Source organism: Castanea sativa, chromosome 8 (genome assembly GCF_040712315.1).
Source record: "Castanea sativa cultivar Marrone di Chiusa Pesio chromosome 8, ASM4071231v1".
Classification (NCBI taxonomy): Eukaryota; Viridiplantae; Streptophyta; class Magnoliopsida; order Fagales; family Fagaceae; genus Castanea; species Castanea sativa.
The window spans coordinates 19,301,384-19,316,521 of NC_134020.1; the positions used below are offsets into that span (position 1 = coordinate 19,301,384).

Genomic DNA, 15,138 nt, shown 5'->3' on the forward strand with positions numbered 1-15,138 from the left:
AAGACAAAAAGTTGCATGGTACTCACCAGATCAATGGCGACAGTCAACAATCAAGGCGAAGAACCACATGCTACAGCGCTAGAAAGGCAAGTTCAGACGTTTGCTGCTACTGTTGAGCGCCTCACTAAACAGAATCACGATTTAGAAGAGCAACTACGGCAGATGACTGCGCACCAAAGTGCACCAGAGGAGGACCAGGAAGTCGCGAGCCCGGAGGGGAGGAATGCCGTCAGGCCTGAAGGTAGCACCGCACCGACAAGGCCGGAGCGGCCGGAGACAAACCCGCCATCCGCCTCGGACTCCCTGCCACCTCATATCACAGCCGAGATGCAGGAGATGAGGGAACGCATGGATGTAATGATGAACGCCCTTCGAGGACGGGTATCCAGCAACCTGGATGACCTAGTCCATAGAATGGATTCGCCTTTCACAGCGTTGGTGAATCCATGCCCCGTTCCTCCAAAGTTTCGCATGCCCCATGTGGAAAACTACAACGGATCCAAAGACCCGTTGGATCACCTGGAGTCATTCAGAACCCTAATGCATCTTCAGGGTGTACCAGATGAAATCATGTGCAGGGCTTTTCTCACCACCTTGAAAGGGCCTGCAAGGGATTGGTACAGTAGGCTGACGCCTAATTCTATCGGCACTTTTAAGGAACTGGGTGCACAGTTCGTATCACACTTTATTGGAAGTCATCGACACAAGAGGTCTATTGCGTGTATACTGGGCATTAAGCAACAAGAAGACGAGACATTAAGGTCTTATATAGCCCACTTTAACAAGGAATCCCTCTCGATAGACGAAGCAGATGACAAGATACTTGTGGCAGCATTCACGAACGGGCTACAAGAGGGTAAGTTTTTGTTCTCTCTATGCAAGAATGACCCAAAGACTATGTCCGATGTATATTACAGGGCGACGAAGTATATGAACGCGGAGGATGCCTTGGCGGCGAGACGACTATAAACCAATAAAAAGGGAAAGACAGGAAGATACGAAACCAGATAATGGACGAAAAATGGCAAGAACCAGAGATCGACGAGAAGACCGGAGATCTAAACCACCTTCGGGGAGGTTTACAAATTTCACCCCCCTCAGCGGCCCCGATTGACCGAGTGTTAATGCAAATCAAAGATGAAGGAACCTTGACGTTCTAGGGCAAGTTGAAGGGAGATCGAACAAGAGGCCACGAGATAGATACGCCGTTTTCATCGTGACCACGGCCATGATACGACGAGGCGGTATGACCCGAAGCAACGGATCGAGGCCCTTATCGAGGCAAGGAAGGTTGCGGAGGTTCGTGAGGAAGGAGAGAATGGATCAACCCCGGGAGCGAGAATCGTAGACGGGAAAACGAACGTCCCGGACCCGCCGTGCTTGAGACATACGGATGATAATAGGGGGCAGTACTTCAACGGGGTCGTCTAAAAAGGCCAGGAAGACATATTTACGGGCGGTACAAAGTGTCCAGTCGACGGGCTCTTCACTAGAAAGAATACGGCGGAACGGCTCCGTGCTCCGAGTTTTCTAAAGAAGAGGCACAGGCGCCTTCACCACCCCCGTGACGACGCGCTTGTGGTTAGTATACGGGTAGGAGACTTCAACGTCCACCGAGTTCTAGTGGACAACGGGAGCTCGGCGGACATCCTTTACTACCCGCGTTCCGGCGGATGGGGATTGCAAAAGAGCGCTTGGTCCGGCATGCACGCCCCTCGTTGGCTTTGGGGAACCCGGGTCCATCCTTTAGGATCCGTCACATTGGCGGTGACGGTAGGAGACTACCCGCGGCAAATAACCAAGGATGTTTCCTTTCTAGTGGTTGATTGCTCCTCGGCGTATAATGCCATACTCGGACGACCCACTCTCGACGCATGGAAGGCCGTCACTTCTACCTACCATCGATGATCAAGTTTCCCCGCGAACATGGAATTGGAGAAGCTGGCAGCGGAAATCGGGTGAGCGCAGGGAATGTTACGTGGCCATGATGGAGATGGATGACCATGTACAGGCAATAAACATCGAAGAACAGAGAACAGTGGCAGAACCCGTGGAGGAATTGGAAGAGGTACAACTGGACGATTTGAGGCCTGACCGGACCACCAAGATAGGAACCTCGGTCGACCAAACGGTTTGACATGCGCTCCTACTGTTCCTCAAAGAGAACCAAGACATGTTTGCATGGAGCCATGACGACAAGCCAGGAATAGATCCGGCAGTCATCGTCCATAAATTGAACGTGTCACCTTCATTCTCTCCGGTTCGACAAAAGAAACGCGTATTTGCCCCCGAACGGGATCGAGCCGCAGTAGAGGAAGTGCAGAAGCTACGGGAAGCGAACTTCATACGAGAGGTGTACTACCCAGACTGGCTGGCAAACGTGGTAATGGTCAAAAAGTCAAATGGGAAGTGGAGAATGTGCGTCGACTTCAGGGATCTGAATAGAGCGTGCCCTAAAGACAGTTACCCGCTCCCACGCATTGACGCCTTAGTGGACTCCACCGCTAGACATGAGTTATTGAGCTTCATGGACGCCTTCTCAGGGTATAATCAAATTAAGTTGGAGAAAACAGATCAAGAGAAAACATCATTTGTGACAAGCCAAGGGCTTTTTTGCTACAAGGTGATGCCGTTCGGGCTCAAGAATGCAGGAGCCACATACCAGCGATTAATGAACAAAATGTTCGCGCACCAAATTGGCCGGAACATCCAAGTCTACGTAGATGATATGTTGGTGAAAAGCGCAAAGGTGTCAGATCATCTGAGGGACCTCCAGGAGACTTTCAACACTCTTCGAACGTATAAAATGAAGCTGAATCCGAACAACTGCGCATTTGGAGTGACCGCTGGAAAATTCCTAGGATTCATGGTGTCCCAGCGGGGCATTGAGGTCAACCCTGAGAAAGTGAAGGCAATTATGGAGCTATCTCCTCCGAGGACGGTGAAGGAAGTGCAAAGCTTAACAGGAAAGATAGCAGCCCTAAACAGGTTCGTATCAAGAGCAACGGACAAGTGTTTACCTTTCTTCAGAACACTAAGGAGATCTTTCGAGTGGACAGACGAATGCCAAAGGGCATTTGAAGAGTTAAAAGCATATCTCTCTTCCCCGTCATTGCTTAGTTCGTCCACGCCGGGGGAGGAATTGTTCCTGTACCTTGCCGTCTCATCAGCAGCGGTAAGCGCAGCTCTCATCAGAGAGGAAGGAAAGATACAAAAGCCCGTGTACTTTGTAAGCCAGGCGCTAAGAGGCGCAGAGGAGAGATACCCACGGATGGAGAAACTCGCCTTCGCACTTGTAACTGCAGCTCGAAAACTGAAGCCCTATTTTCAAGCGCATACGATAATAGTCCTGACGGATCAACCCTTGCGAAGAGCAATGAACAATCCTGGCTCAGGACGGATGGCTTTGTGGGCTATCGAGCTGAGTGAGTACGATATCCAATACACGGCCACGAACCGTTGTGAAAGGACAAATGCGCGGAGACTTCATCGCGGAATTCACTACACCCGACGGCGGGGGCGGGGAGACGCCCGCGTGGAGAATTCACGTAGACGGATCCTCCAATAAGCATGCGGGAGGGGTCGGGGTTGTACTCCACACCCAGGAAGGAGATAAGATTGAATGCATGATCGTAGGAGTTCCCCACTACAAATAATGAAGCGGAGTATAAGGCCCGGTGGCGAGGATTGGAACTTGCGATAGCGGCGGGGCTAGGAAGGCAATAGTCTACTCCGATTCTCGATCGTAACCAAGCCAAGTTAATGGGAGCTATGATTGCAGGAATGAACGGATGAGAAGGTACCTCGGAGAAGTGAAGGGCCTAACGAGCGACCTCCAATTCACGATAGCTCAGATCCCAAGAGAAGAGAATCAAGAGGCGGACCGACTCGCCAAGGCTGCTTCGGCCGAACCCATGATCGCTCCAGAACAGGTATTGTCCTTCGTCCAAAATTCATCGCTACTAGATAACGTTCGAATGCAGGAATTAAGCACTAAGGACGATTGGACGGTTCCAATCGTGGCGTACCTCAAGGACGGCAAGCTGCCAGACAGTAAGATAAACGCAAGGAAATTGAAGGTTAGGGCTGCCCGATTCATACTAATTAAAGGCATCCTCTACAAAAGAGGATTCTCCCGACCGTATCTAAGATGCCTTGGCCATGATGAAGCGGACTACGTGATGAGGGAAGTTCACGAAGGAATTTGTGGAAACCACTCGGGATCAAGGTCTCTGGTGCACAAGCTACTCCGAGCAGGGTACTACTGGCCAACAATGCAGAAGGATGCCCATATGTACGTTAGAGCCTACGATAAGTGTCAACGGTTTGGCAATCTTATTAGACAGCCAACGGAGGAACTCACACCCATGACGGCCCCATGGCCGTTCGCGCAATGGGGGTTAGACATCATGGGTCCATTTCCAATAGCGGCAAGACAACTGAAGTTCTTGGTGGTTGGTATCGACTACTTCACCAAGTGGGTGGAAGCAGAAGCTCTCGCTACTATCACGGAGAAAAACATTAGCAACTTTGTGTGGAGAAGTATTATTTGCCGATATGGGATCCCGAGAGTACTCGTTTCAGACAATGGGAAGCAATTCGACAACAATGCATTCTGAGATTTTTGTTCTCAGCTGGGGATCAAGAATCCTTTACTCGTCACCCGCCCGCCACGGAGCCAACGGACGGGTTGAAGTCACGAACTGGTCCTTGTTAAAGATTATCAAGACCCGGCTCGAGGGGGCAAAGGGCATATGGCCAGACGAACTACCAAGTGTCCTATGGGCGTACAGGACAACGGCAAGAACGCCAACGGGAGAGACACCGTTTCAATTGGCGTTTGGTGCGAAGCCTCAAATGCAGGCGGAAGTGGGATTGACGAGCTACGCGTGGAAAGCTATGACGAGAGCAAGAATATTAAAGCATTACGTCTAGAGCTTGACCTTGTCGATGAAGTCGGGACGACGGCGGGGCCCGGGTGGGCGCGATACCAAGACATGATGGCGAAACACTACAACTCCAAGGTCCCGACACTTGAGACTTCAAGGTCGGAGATCTAGTGTTACGAAAAGTGCTTGGCGCTACAAAGGATGCATCCACTAGGAAAGCTGGGTCCTAGCGAGGAAGGCCGTACAGAATCATCTCATGGCGCAGGAAAGGAACGTACTACCTGGAGACATTAGACGGAAGGAAGTTGACCCACCCCTGGAACACGGAGCACCTGAAGAAGTACTACCAGTAGTGCAGCAGTCATAAGACGATACCTATTGCCTTATTTTCAGTTTAATTCTAGACAGTCATAGCTTTCACTTTTTAACTCATGTTTTCTTTCCATTGACAATTTGGTTTGTTGAACTTATGAGAGGAATTTTTATTTAGAAAAATTTGAAATGTATGCTGTTGGAAATCCTACAAGTCCACAAAGTGGACGGATCATCCATAGGATGAAAACCTACAAGTCCACAAAGTGGACGGATCATCCAAAGGATGAAAAACCTACGAGTCCACAAAGTAAACGGATCATCCAAAGGATGAAAAACCGACAGGTCCACAAAGTGGTAGGATCATCCAAAGGATGAGAAACCTACGAGTCCACAAAGTGGACGGATCATCCAAAGGATGAGAAACCTACAGGTCCACAAAGTGGACGAATCATCCAAAGGATGAGAAACCTATGGGTCCACAAAGTGGACGGATCATCCAAAGGATGAAAAACCTACGAGTCCACAAAGTAAACGGATCATCCAAAGGATGAAAAACCGACGGGTCCACAAAGTGGATGGATCATCCAAAGGATGAGAAACCTACGGGTCCACAAAGTGGACAGATAATCCAAAGGATGAAAAAACTACAAGTCCACAAAGTGGACGGATAATTGAAAGGATGAAAAAACTACAAGTCCACAAAGTGGACGGATAATTGAAAGGATAAAAACATACAAGTCCACAAAGTAGACGGGTCATACAGAAGGACAAAAACCTTCTGTGGACGGATCCACTAAAGAGTTAAATAAATAAGCAAAATCAAAAGCGAAATTCAATCAAAGTGAACGGATAGTCCAAGGAATACTGAAGATATCATGCAAAGCATAAAACGACGGGTCAAAATATGAACGGATTACCCAAGAAGTATCAAAAATACAGTGCAGTTCAATAACAAAAAGTTGAACAAATACAGAAAGTGAAATTGTTCCCTATTGCTACAAATTACATTAATCTTTAATTGTGACGGGTTCCTCAGGGCCTTCAGGCAACGGCTGGAAAGAGTCAGTGACGGCCGCCTCTTCTGTAGCTTTAGCGACCCCGTCATCACCTGGAACCTCACCAAAGAGTTCCTCCGTCCCTTCAGAGTCGACGGGGTGAGCAGGGGTTCGGGCTTCAGCATCAATGGTTATGTGAGCCAAGTCCAAGTCAGGGAATGACGCCTTCACCTGACGGATGCAGTCATCGAACCCGTCGCTAAAGGAGGAACCAAGCTCCGTCAGAAGGGCGTCGGAATCTCGGTACTCTCTGACGGCATCAATTTTCGCTTGAACAATATTATCGTCATGGGCTTTCACCGTCTTCCGAAGCAGCTCCACCTCCTTCTCTAAGTTTTCGCGAGCCTGCTCGGAGCGCAGCTCGGCTTCTTTTCATGACGGACCCTCCATAGTTTCAACTCGTCCAGCTCTTCCGCCGTCGCCTTTGCCTTAGCACGTACTCGTTCAAGGGCTCTTTCCTGGGCTAGGCAACGGTCGACGGAGCCCTGCCATTGATACACCTGCAACGGTTCGGATAAAAATAAATTCGGGATGGATAAGAACGAAACGAAGTGAAAATGACGGAATGGGCCTATGACGGGAATTAACCAGGCTAAGGCTTGTACAGACATGTCTCCCCCATGGTCTCGGTGGCATGGTTCCCCAGGTCTTCATAATCTTCATCGGTTATGATGGAACCAATACGACGGAGAGCGTATTGGGGGTCTTCACGAAGCAGGACGGGGGGCTTCTTCTGCACGGGGTCCGGGTTGGTCATCAAACCCTTACCCTTGCCAATTCCTAGCTTGGGCGCTGGTTTTGCCATGCCAGACCCCTGACCGGCAGGTAGACCCGTCACAAGTTTTTGCTTCTTGGAGTGACGGTCCCACTTCTCAGAAGATGGCCTTTTAGGAGCCGTCTGTGACGGATCCACCTTTGGAGCATTGCCCCCCTGCTTCTTTTTTGCTGCTTGCTGTTTGATGATAGCCCGTCTCCTGGCATCATCCATTTCTACAGGAGAAGACGGTCAACAAAGGAATAACATAAAAACAGATTATCGACGAAAGGATTCCAGAACTTACGTTTGCGTACGCCTGCATTGTATCGTTTGGCGACGGGTGTAGGTTCAGGACCGTCACAATACCAATGTAACATATCCAATGTGACGAGCTTCGACCAGGTCCGTTCAGACAACTTTGTCTTTTGGAAAATTTTCTCCAGAAAACCGAACTGTTCGGTTGTGATAGGTGGACGGTCCTTCGCTGTAAAAAAAAAAAAAAAAAGATTAAGATAGAATCCATGAAAATGAATGACGGTTAATGAGTAGACGGACTCGTACCAGACGGGGGCATTATACCCCACGTTTTATCAACCGGCATGTAGTCGTCGTCGCTTGGACGACACATCCAGTTATCTCCTCGAAGGAAGAAGTAACGACCCTTCCAGTTACGGTTGGAGTCTGGGGTCTCGGACACTAGCCTAAGTACCGGACTCCTCGGCACAAAGCTGTACATCCCCCTTGACTTTGTAATTTCGGACGGACGGTAACAATGAAAAAATTCTTCCACTGTTAACCATCTAGCTCCGTCAGACATAACACCGTACAGTACCTCGACGCTCAGGAAAACCCTCCATGCGTTCAGAGATACCTAGGTGACGGCCAGACCCAGGTACTGGAGGAGACGACGATGCAATGCACTTAGGGGAAATCGGAGACCCGCTTTTAGCATTTGCTCGTAGACACCGACATCTTCAAGACCGTAGTAATAGCATTTTTCTTATTTGAATGGCAGACAGATGGATATGGTGTCGGGTATTTGGTATTTTTGCCTTAGCGTGTTGAAGTGCGCTGGCTTGATGGTTGACATGAAGTCATTCACCGTCCATAAAGGGAGCAAGACGAACTCCCTGAAGCCGTCAGGACCTATGACGGATTGGACCGGTGGGTCGACACCATCCAGGTTGTCGGTCGAGTCACACTCTAGGCCGTCCCCGTCACCCTCCATCTTCCCCCGTGGGAAGGAGGCTAGAGCGACGGTTCCCTGCTCCCGTGGAGGTGTCTTGGTTACGCTTGACCTGACGAGAACACCTCTTCGTAACCCGCTCCCTCACGGGCATAAGACTGACTACTTGACGCCTCACTAGACATCTGACACCTACATATGACGGGTAAAGGAAACCTAAGGCTCTAGATTTGTGCCGACGACGGGACCAACAAGAAAAATAAATAACGAAACATTGGATAAGAATAACTTACTAGTAAACGGCGAGATAAACACGACGGATAAGTGATCGGCACGATGTTTCCCGGTTACCCAAAGGAGATGGTTGCTCTCTGAACAAGGTCGACGGTAGCGCTCTGAGCAGCAGAAAAATTTCTAAAGAGTGTAAAAGTGGATACTGAGGGTGGTATATATAGAGGTGATAGCGGGGTAAACGAAGTGACGCATCGATTCCAGCAAACAACCATTGAAATCTCCCCACGTGTCCCTGAGCATTTATGACAGCATCCAGCCTGTCCGTCAGAAACTATAACCGTCATTCCATGAAACCGCTTCGTAGAGATGATGGTATCACGGAATGAGGGGGCAACTGATAAGGGTAAAACCAATATGACGGTATGGCTGGTATGATTACAATAAGGTGACGGGTAATATGACTTAAAGAGGATGGATGGGTGGTAGACGAACAGGAAGAATTCATGCATTGCTCTCCAGGCTACCTCAAACCACGCTATGCGATTAGGGCTGACGTGGCCCTGAGTGTGATTCACGCAAACATAAATACGAAGAATTCTTGCACTACACGTTAGCCTTAATCAAAGGAATTTCATAAGGAAATGAATTCTTTAAAGTATGAGAATGAAAAGAGTTTTAATCATAAAAGGAAAGAGCTTGATAGTCAAGGGATGGAAGTCGACTCTACACCCCTATAAATACATCCAAAACCCCCATGACTAAAGGTACGCGCATCGGACTCAACTCTAGCACTTTAGGGTTGAAAAGAAATTCTAACTTGACATTCGGAGGGTTTTTGGCCGGCACCACACCGGTGCTCTCTTTTAGGTCTCTTTGTTTTCTGTTTGCAGGTTTGATTCGGGTTGGAGAGTGCCCGCAACTTATTGGTGATATTTTCGACGTCATCAAAAAGTAATCTACACATATGTGCAACTGCGCAAGTAATGACCAAAGTCGTGACAAATGCATGTGTGCCACTTTTCCAATCTGATAACAAATCACCACCAATAGAGAATGAAGCCGTGAAAGTGGACACGACTCTTATTTATTGTCTCTTTGTTTTCCCACAGTGGACTCCACATTCCCACCACATAATCTCTCCTCGTCTTCAGTCCTTCACAACAAAAAGTCCACAAATACGAATACACCGAACACGAGAGTCTTGCTCTAGCTTCTCTCTCTCTCTCTCTCTCTCTCTCTTAAGAGTTGAATTAATTAGCTGAGAAACTTAGCCATGCCCAAGTGTGTAGTTGCCGCCGATGTTGCTCGAGCCCTAGCGTGCCGGGACTCAGGAGCCGCGGAGCACCTGAAGTGGATATCAATTGTGGTGATATTCATAACCAGTGTCATAGGAATTTCCTCGCCAGTACTATTAGCCCGTTATTTCCAAGGCAAACCCCTTTACGACAAGGCGGTGCTACTAATCAAGTGCTTCGCGGCCGGTGTGATTCTCTCCACCTCATTGGTCCACGTCCTCCCTGACGCCTTTGACGCTCTCTCTGACTGCCAGGTGGCATCTCAACACCCCTGGAAGGACTACCCTTTCTCGGGATTGGTCACTTTGATTGGGGCTCTAACCGCTCTCTTGGTGGACATCACCGCCATGTCACATGTGGAGCACGGTCACGGTCACGGTCACGGTGAGAGCTACGTTCCTGTGGGGACACATGATCAGGAAAACGAAAAGAAATTGTGTGGGGGCGAGTTGAGAAATGAATCGGGGCCGGGGGAGATGGTGGTGCAGGTGGTGAGTGAGCAGGAGCGAGTTGATCAGGAGGTGATGAAGCTGAAGCTGAAGCAGAGACTGGTGTCTCAGGTGTTGGAGATTGGGATTATATTTCACTCGGTCATAATTGGAGTTACCATGGGGATGTCTCAGAATCAGTGTACAATTAAGCCTCTTGTTGCTGCTTTGGCCTTTCATCAGATCTTTGAAGGCATGGGTCTTGGTGGTTGCATTGCTCAGGTAATACCCAAATCCCTAATTTTAACTTTGATAGCTCAAATATATTAGATTGCTTCCAGCCAAAATAATAATAATAATAATAATAGATTAGATTGCATTAGAGACGGTGATCTTTCATTTTACAAAAATTCATCGTAGATATAAAAAATGGTTTAAAAAAATTGATTTTTTTCTTTTTTCATAAAAAAGCTTTTAAAAATATTTAGTAAATTAATTTACTAAGGTATTCGATAACTTTTTTTAAAAAAATTAATTTGTTATTATTAAGTCTGACACCAAAAAAAAAATTAAGATTATTTATGGCAATATCAGTATCTCTACATATACAGATTATGTTTGTGTCTGTAGCAATTTATTTAACTTTTTGTTGAAAATATGCTAAATGATACTTTGTATTGTGAAAAAAATGAAAAGAAAAGTAAGGAAAAATTAGTTTATTAAAAAGCTAGATAAAAAGAATGATAAAATCACATCCTGGTGTAGTCCTAAGGAGGGTGAGTGCGAGTGGTAATTGTGCATTTAGGGGTAGCATTTGATGTCAGTTAGGGCAAAAGTTGTTCCGGTATTATAATAGATTTGGGAAGGAAAAAAATAGGTTAGCAGAACATAGTGAAACACAAATATGTCACTGATGGTCACAGATTTTGTCTTGGCGGTCACAGATTTTGTCTTGGCGTCGGTAAATACCTAATGTAAACTAGAGTGCAGTAATAGGGAAATTTCACTTTTATTGTAAGAATGTGTGATTAGGGAATTAGAGTCCATTAGCTAAGGCTCCGTTTGGGAGTTCATAAAAGAAGAGAATGGAATGGAATGTATATAAGTAAGGAAAATGAATAAAAATGAATGGAATGTAAGTAATCTTGTTTGGAGCAACATGTAGGGAATGGAATGGAATTATTTTATAACAATATTACTATTAGATCTCTATTTTAAAATAAAGAGTTGAATATATAGGGGTATTTTGAGAGTTTTAGTAAAAAAATCATTAAATCTAATTTCATTCCTTCTCATTCCTCCCAATTTCGGGGAGAATAAAAATTTGAAGTTTTAAGGGAATAGAGAGGAATGAGGGTTCCCTCCTACCAATTTTATTCCCTCCCACTTAGGCTCCGTTTAGGAGTTCATAAAGCCTCGTTTAGGAGGAGGGAATGGAATGGAATAGAATGGAAAAGAATGAAAAGAATAATTTTAGAATATTGTTCCCTTTTCTTGATTGGGAGTTTTAATGGGGAGAATGAAAAGTCCATTCCCTTGTTTGGGAGTTTAAGTAGGAGAAAATGAAATGAGTAAAAGGGAACAATCATTCCTCTCTATTCCCTTAAAACCTCAAATTTTCACTCCCCCGAAATTAAGAGGAATGGGAGGTAATGGAATTAGATTTAATGAATTTTTTACTAAAACTCCCAAAATAACCCTATATATTCAACCCCTTATTTTAAAATAGGGGTCTAATAGTAATATTGTTATAAAATGATTTCATTCCATTCCCTCCATGTCACTCCCAAACAAGATTACTTCCATTCCATTCATTTTCATTCATTTCCATTCCTTTATTTTAAAACATCCAATCAATGTTACTTAATTTCATTCCATTCTTTTTCACTCATTTCCCTTACTTTTAAATACATTTCATTTCATTCCATTCCATTCATTTCCATCTCCTTATGATTATTCCATTCTATTTCATTCCCTTCCCATATGAACTCCCAAACGGAGCCTAAGAGAAGGGAAGAGAATGGAATGGAATAGAATGATCATAAGAAAATGGAAAGAAATAGAATGGAATGTATATAAGTAAGGGAAAGAAATGGAAAAGAATGGAATGGAATTAAGCTCCCAAACAAGGGAATGAGTTTTTAATTCCCTCCATTAAAACTCTCATACAAAAGAAGGAAAAAATATTCTAAAATTATTCTTTTCATTCATTTTCATTCTATTTCCTCCTCTCAAACGATGCATAAAAAAAATAAAAAAAATGTATTATCGATGGCATGGACTTTCTGGTGGATAGGATAGGATAGTCAATGTATTGATGTAAAGTACAACGAAAACTCAGCACATGGATACGTGTTTGATTAAATTTCCTGCATATTCACTAGGGACCCCGAGGGAACATTTTCTATTATAGGACCCATCTTTTGAGTTTCTGACACTAGATTATCAGTAAATTGCCTAACAGAATGGTTGATGGTTCTTTCGTAGAAAAAAAGAATTGGTCCCCCCCTGTTTTTTTCTTTATATTGAAAAAAATTAGAGAGGAAAGGAAGTCCGAATGATTCAAAGTCTACCTTGGAATAAATATTTTAAGGGTTGAAATGATTTAGATTCTTTAATTAACATTTTTTTTTGAGAAAGATAATAAACAATTATATTGATCTCCTGTTTGTGAGAAATTATTCCGTATACTATATTTGGTATGATTTAAAGTTTAAACAATTATATTTATCCTTGCTTATGAGAAATCCTTCCGTATATTTGGTATATTATGTCTATTTCTTAAACAAATGTCACATATGAAACTCACTTTTTTTTTTTTTTAATAGGAGGGTGAACAGTGCTATACATAAACTACATTGAATTATTTCACATTGTTTAGGGAATTAGTTTTCTTTAAGAAAATTAAACTAAATATCTCAGAGCATTTCCATCCCGGAGAATGAAAAAATTTTATTTAAAAAAAAAAAAAAAAGAAGCATTTTCCCCAAAACACCATTTTGCCTATTTTACATTCTCAATATCATATCCCACATTCAAATCTTTAATTTACATTCTATCACATTAAAATAATATATTTTATACCCACGCCAATAGTAGCAATTGAACCCAAATGACAAAATCAACCGCCACTTTTCCCCAAATCCACCCACCACAACCCATTAAACTTGATCATCCCATCACAAAACCAAGCCAACCCATCAACAAAAACCCAAATCAAACCCAAACCCAAAACCAAACCCATCACAACAACAAAAATTAAATTCTATCATGAAGCCCATCAACCCAAAATCAAACACCACTACGAAAACCCACCACTACTGGGCAAATCCAATCTTTTACCCCAAAATCGAAGGAAAAAAAAATCGACCTAACAGCCACCGCCAAAATGATCGACCCAACCACCCACAAAAACCCAATGACCACGATGCAAACCCATTGACCTAGCAACCACCACCAAATAAAATTTACAAACCCATATTCATTACAATGCCGCCTCCATAATCTTGGTCTCAGATTCCCAATCGCAGAAGCCCTTAGTTTTGCAAGTTGTAGAGCTTATCTCCTTTATATCTGTGTAATCAGGTGAAAGAGGAAGAGAGAGAGGCTAATAAAAAAAGGCCAGAAATGTTTAGAGCTCCAATAGTTGATTGTTATTTTTAGAGCTTACTGTAGCAAGTTGAAAATTAAGAAAATATGGAAAAAGTTAACAGATATCCTAAAGATATTGATTTCAGAAATATTTTTAGAAAATTTTTTTTGAGAAAAGAAAAAATGAATTAATTTTTGGACGACTTTTTATATTTTTCACAAGAATTGTGTTAAAATTTCCTTAAAATAATTTATTAATAATTGCCTTAAAAGGTGGAACTTGTTAATCGGAACGGCAGAACCAAGAAATATTTAGAAGACAACAAACAAATATTATTGGGGTCAACCAGTTACGCAAATAATTTATTGATCATATACATATTATATTAGTGATCTGATGGTTTATGGTGAAAATTACAGGCGGGATTTAGCTTTGGAACAACGGCCTACATGTGTTTCATGTTCTCGGTGACAACACCCATGGGGATAGTATTGGGAATGATTTTATTCTCTGTGACCGGTTACGATGACAGTAGCCCTAAGGCCTTGATCATGGAGGGCTTGTTGGGGTCTTTCTCTTCGGGTATACTCATATACATGGGTCTAGTGGATCTCATTGCTGTTGATTTCTTCCACAACAAGATGCTAACTTCCAATTTATGGTTGAAAAAGGCATCTTATATAGCATTAATTCTTGGCTCTACTTCAATGTCTATCCTTGCCCTTTGGGCTTGAGCCTCGAAATTCTGTAATTTTTTTTTTAATAAGCATAGAAAAAGTCATATGGGTTCCATGATAGACAATATACATTTCAAAACCATTGGTAGCATGTTAGAGTCTTGGGAACAAACATATAAGGGAAAGTAGACAGTCAAATTATCATTTGAACAAGTGGTAGTGTTAACAATGAGAAATTGCTCAACTTTTCCCTATCTTCGGTTGTAAATTGTAATTAGACATGCCATGACAATTGGTTACATGTTAATTACATAATTATATTATATAGATATAACCCATTGAACTGGAAATTTCCTTTTCGAGTTGATAGCCAGAGCAGGCAAAGCACATTCTTATGAAACCTCTCCACAGATTTTATGAAGGTTGGACCCAAAATAAAAAATAAAAAATAAAACGTCAACAATTGATTTTAGGAAGGTATTGATTTGTGTAATATACGTCAACAATTTCGTCATGTTCACATTTATAATTTTGATTGGGATGAAGATGACAATTCATTTGGTTCTCTCTTCTCATTAAGTTTGACAATAATTTGTCACGTTAACCATCACCAGTTGCATTGCAAAGTGTCTCAGATGTAAATACCAAATAGGTTACATTAATAGGCAGCGAAAGCAACCCAAATAATGCTTTATCTAAAGTTGTTTTAA

General features: G+C 43.7%; 1 protein-coding gene across 1 annotated transcript; it reads left to right on the plus strand.

Moving 5' to 3' along the window:
• The first annotated feature begins 9,547 nt into the window (after positions 1–9,547).
• On the plus strand, positions 9,548–14,682 carry LOC142607839 (zinc transporter 6, chloroplastic). The gene is made up of 2 exons (XM_075779483.1): positions 9,548–10,441; positions 14,171–14,682. Exons 1-2 carry the CDS (start codon positions 9,710–9,712, stop codon positions 14,483–14,485), a joined length of 1,047 nt encoding a protein of 348 aa, XP_075635598.1. The 5' UTR covers positions 9,548–9,709; the 3' UTR covers positions 14,486–14,682.
• The last annotated feature ends 456 nt before the right edge of the window (positions 14,683–15,138 follow it).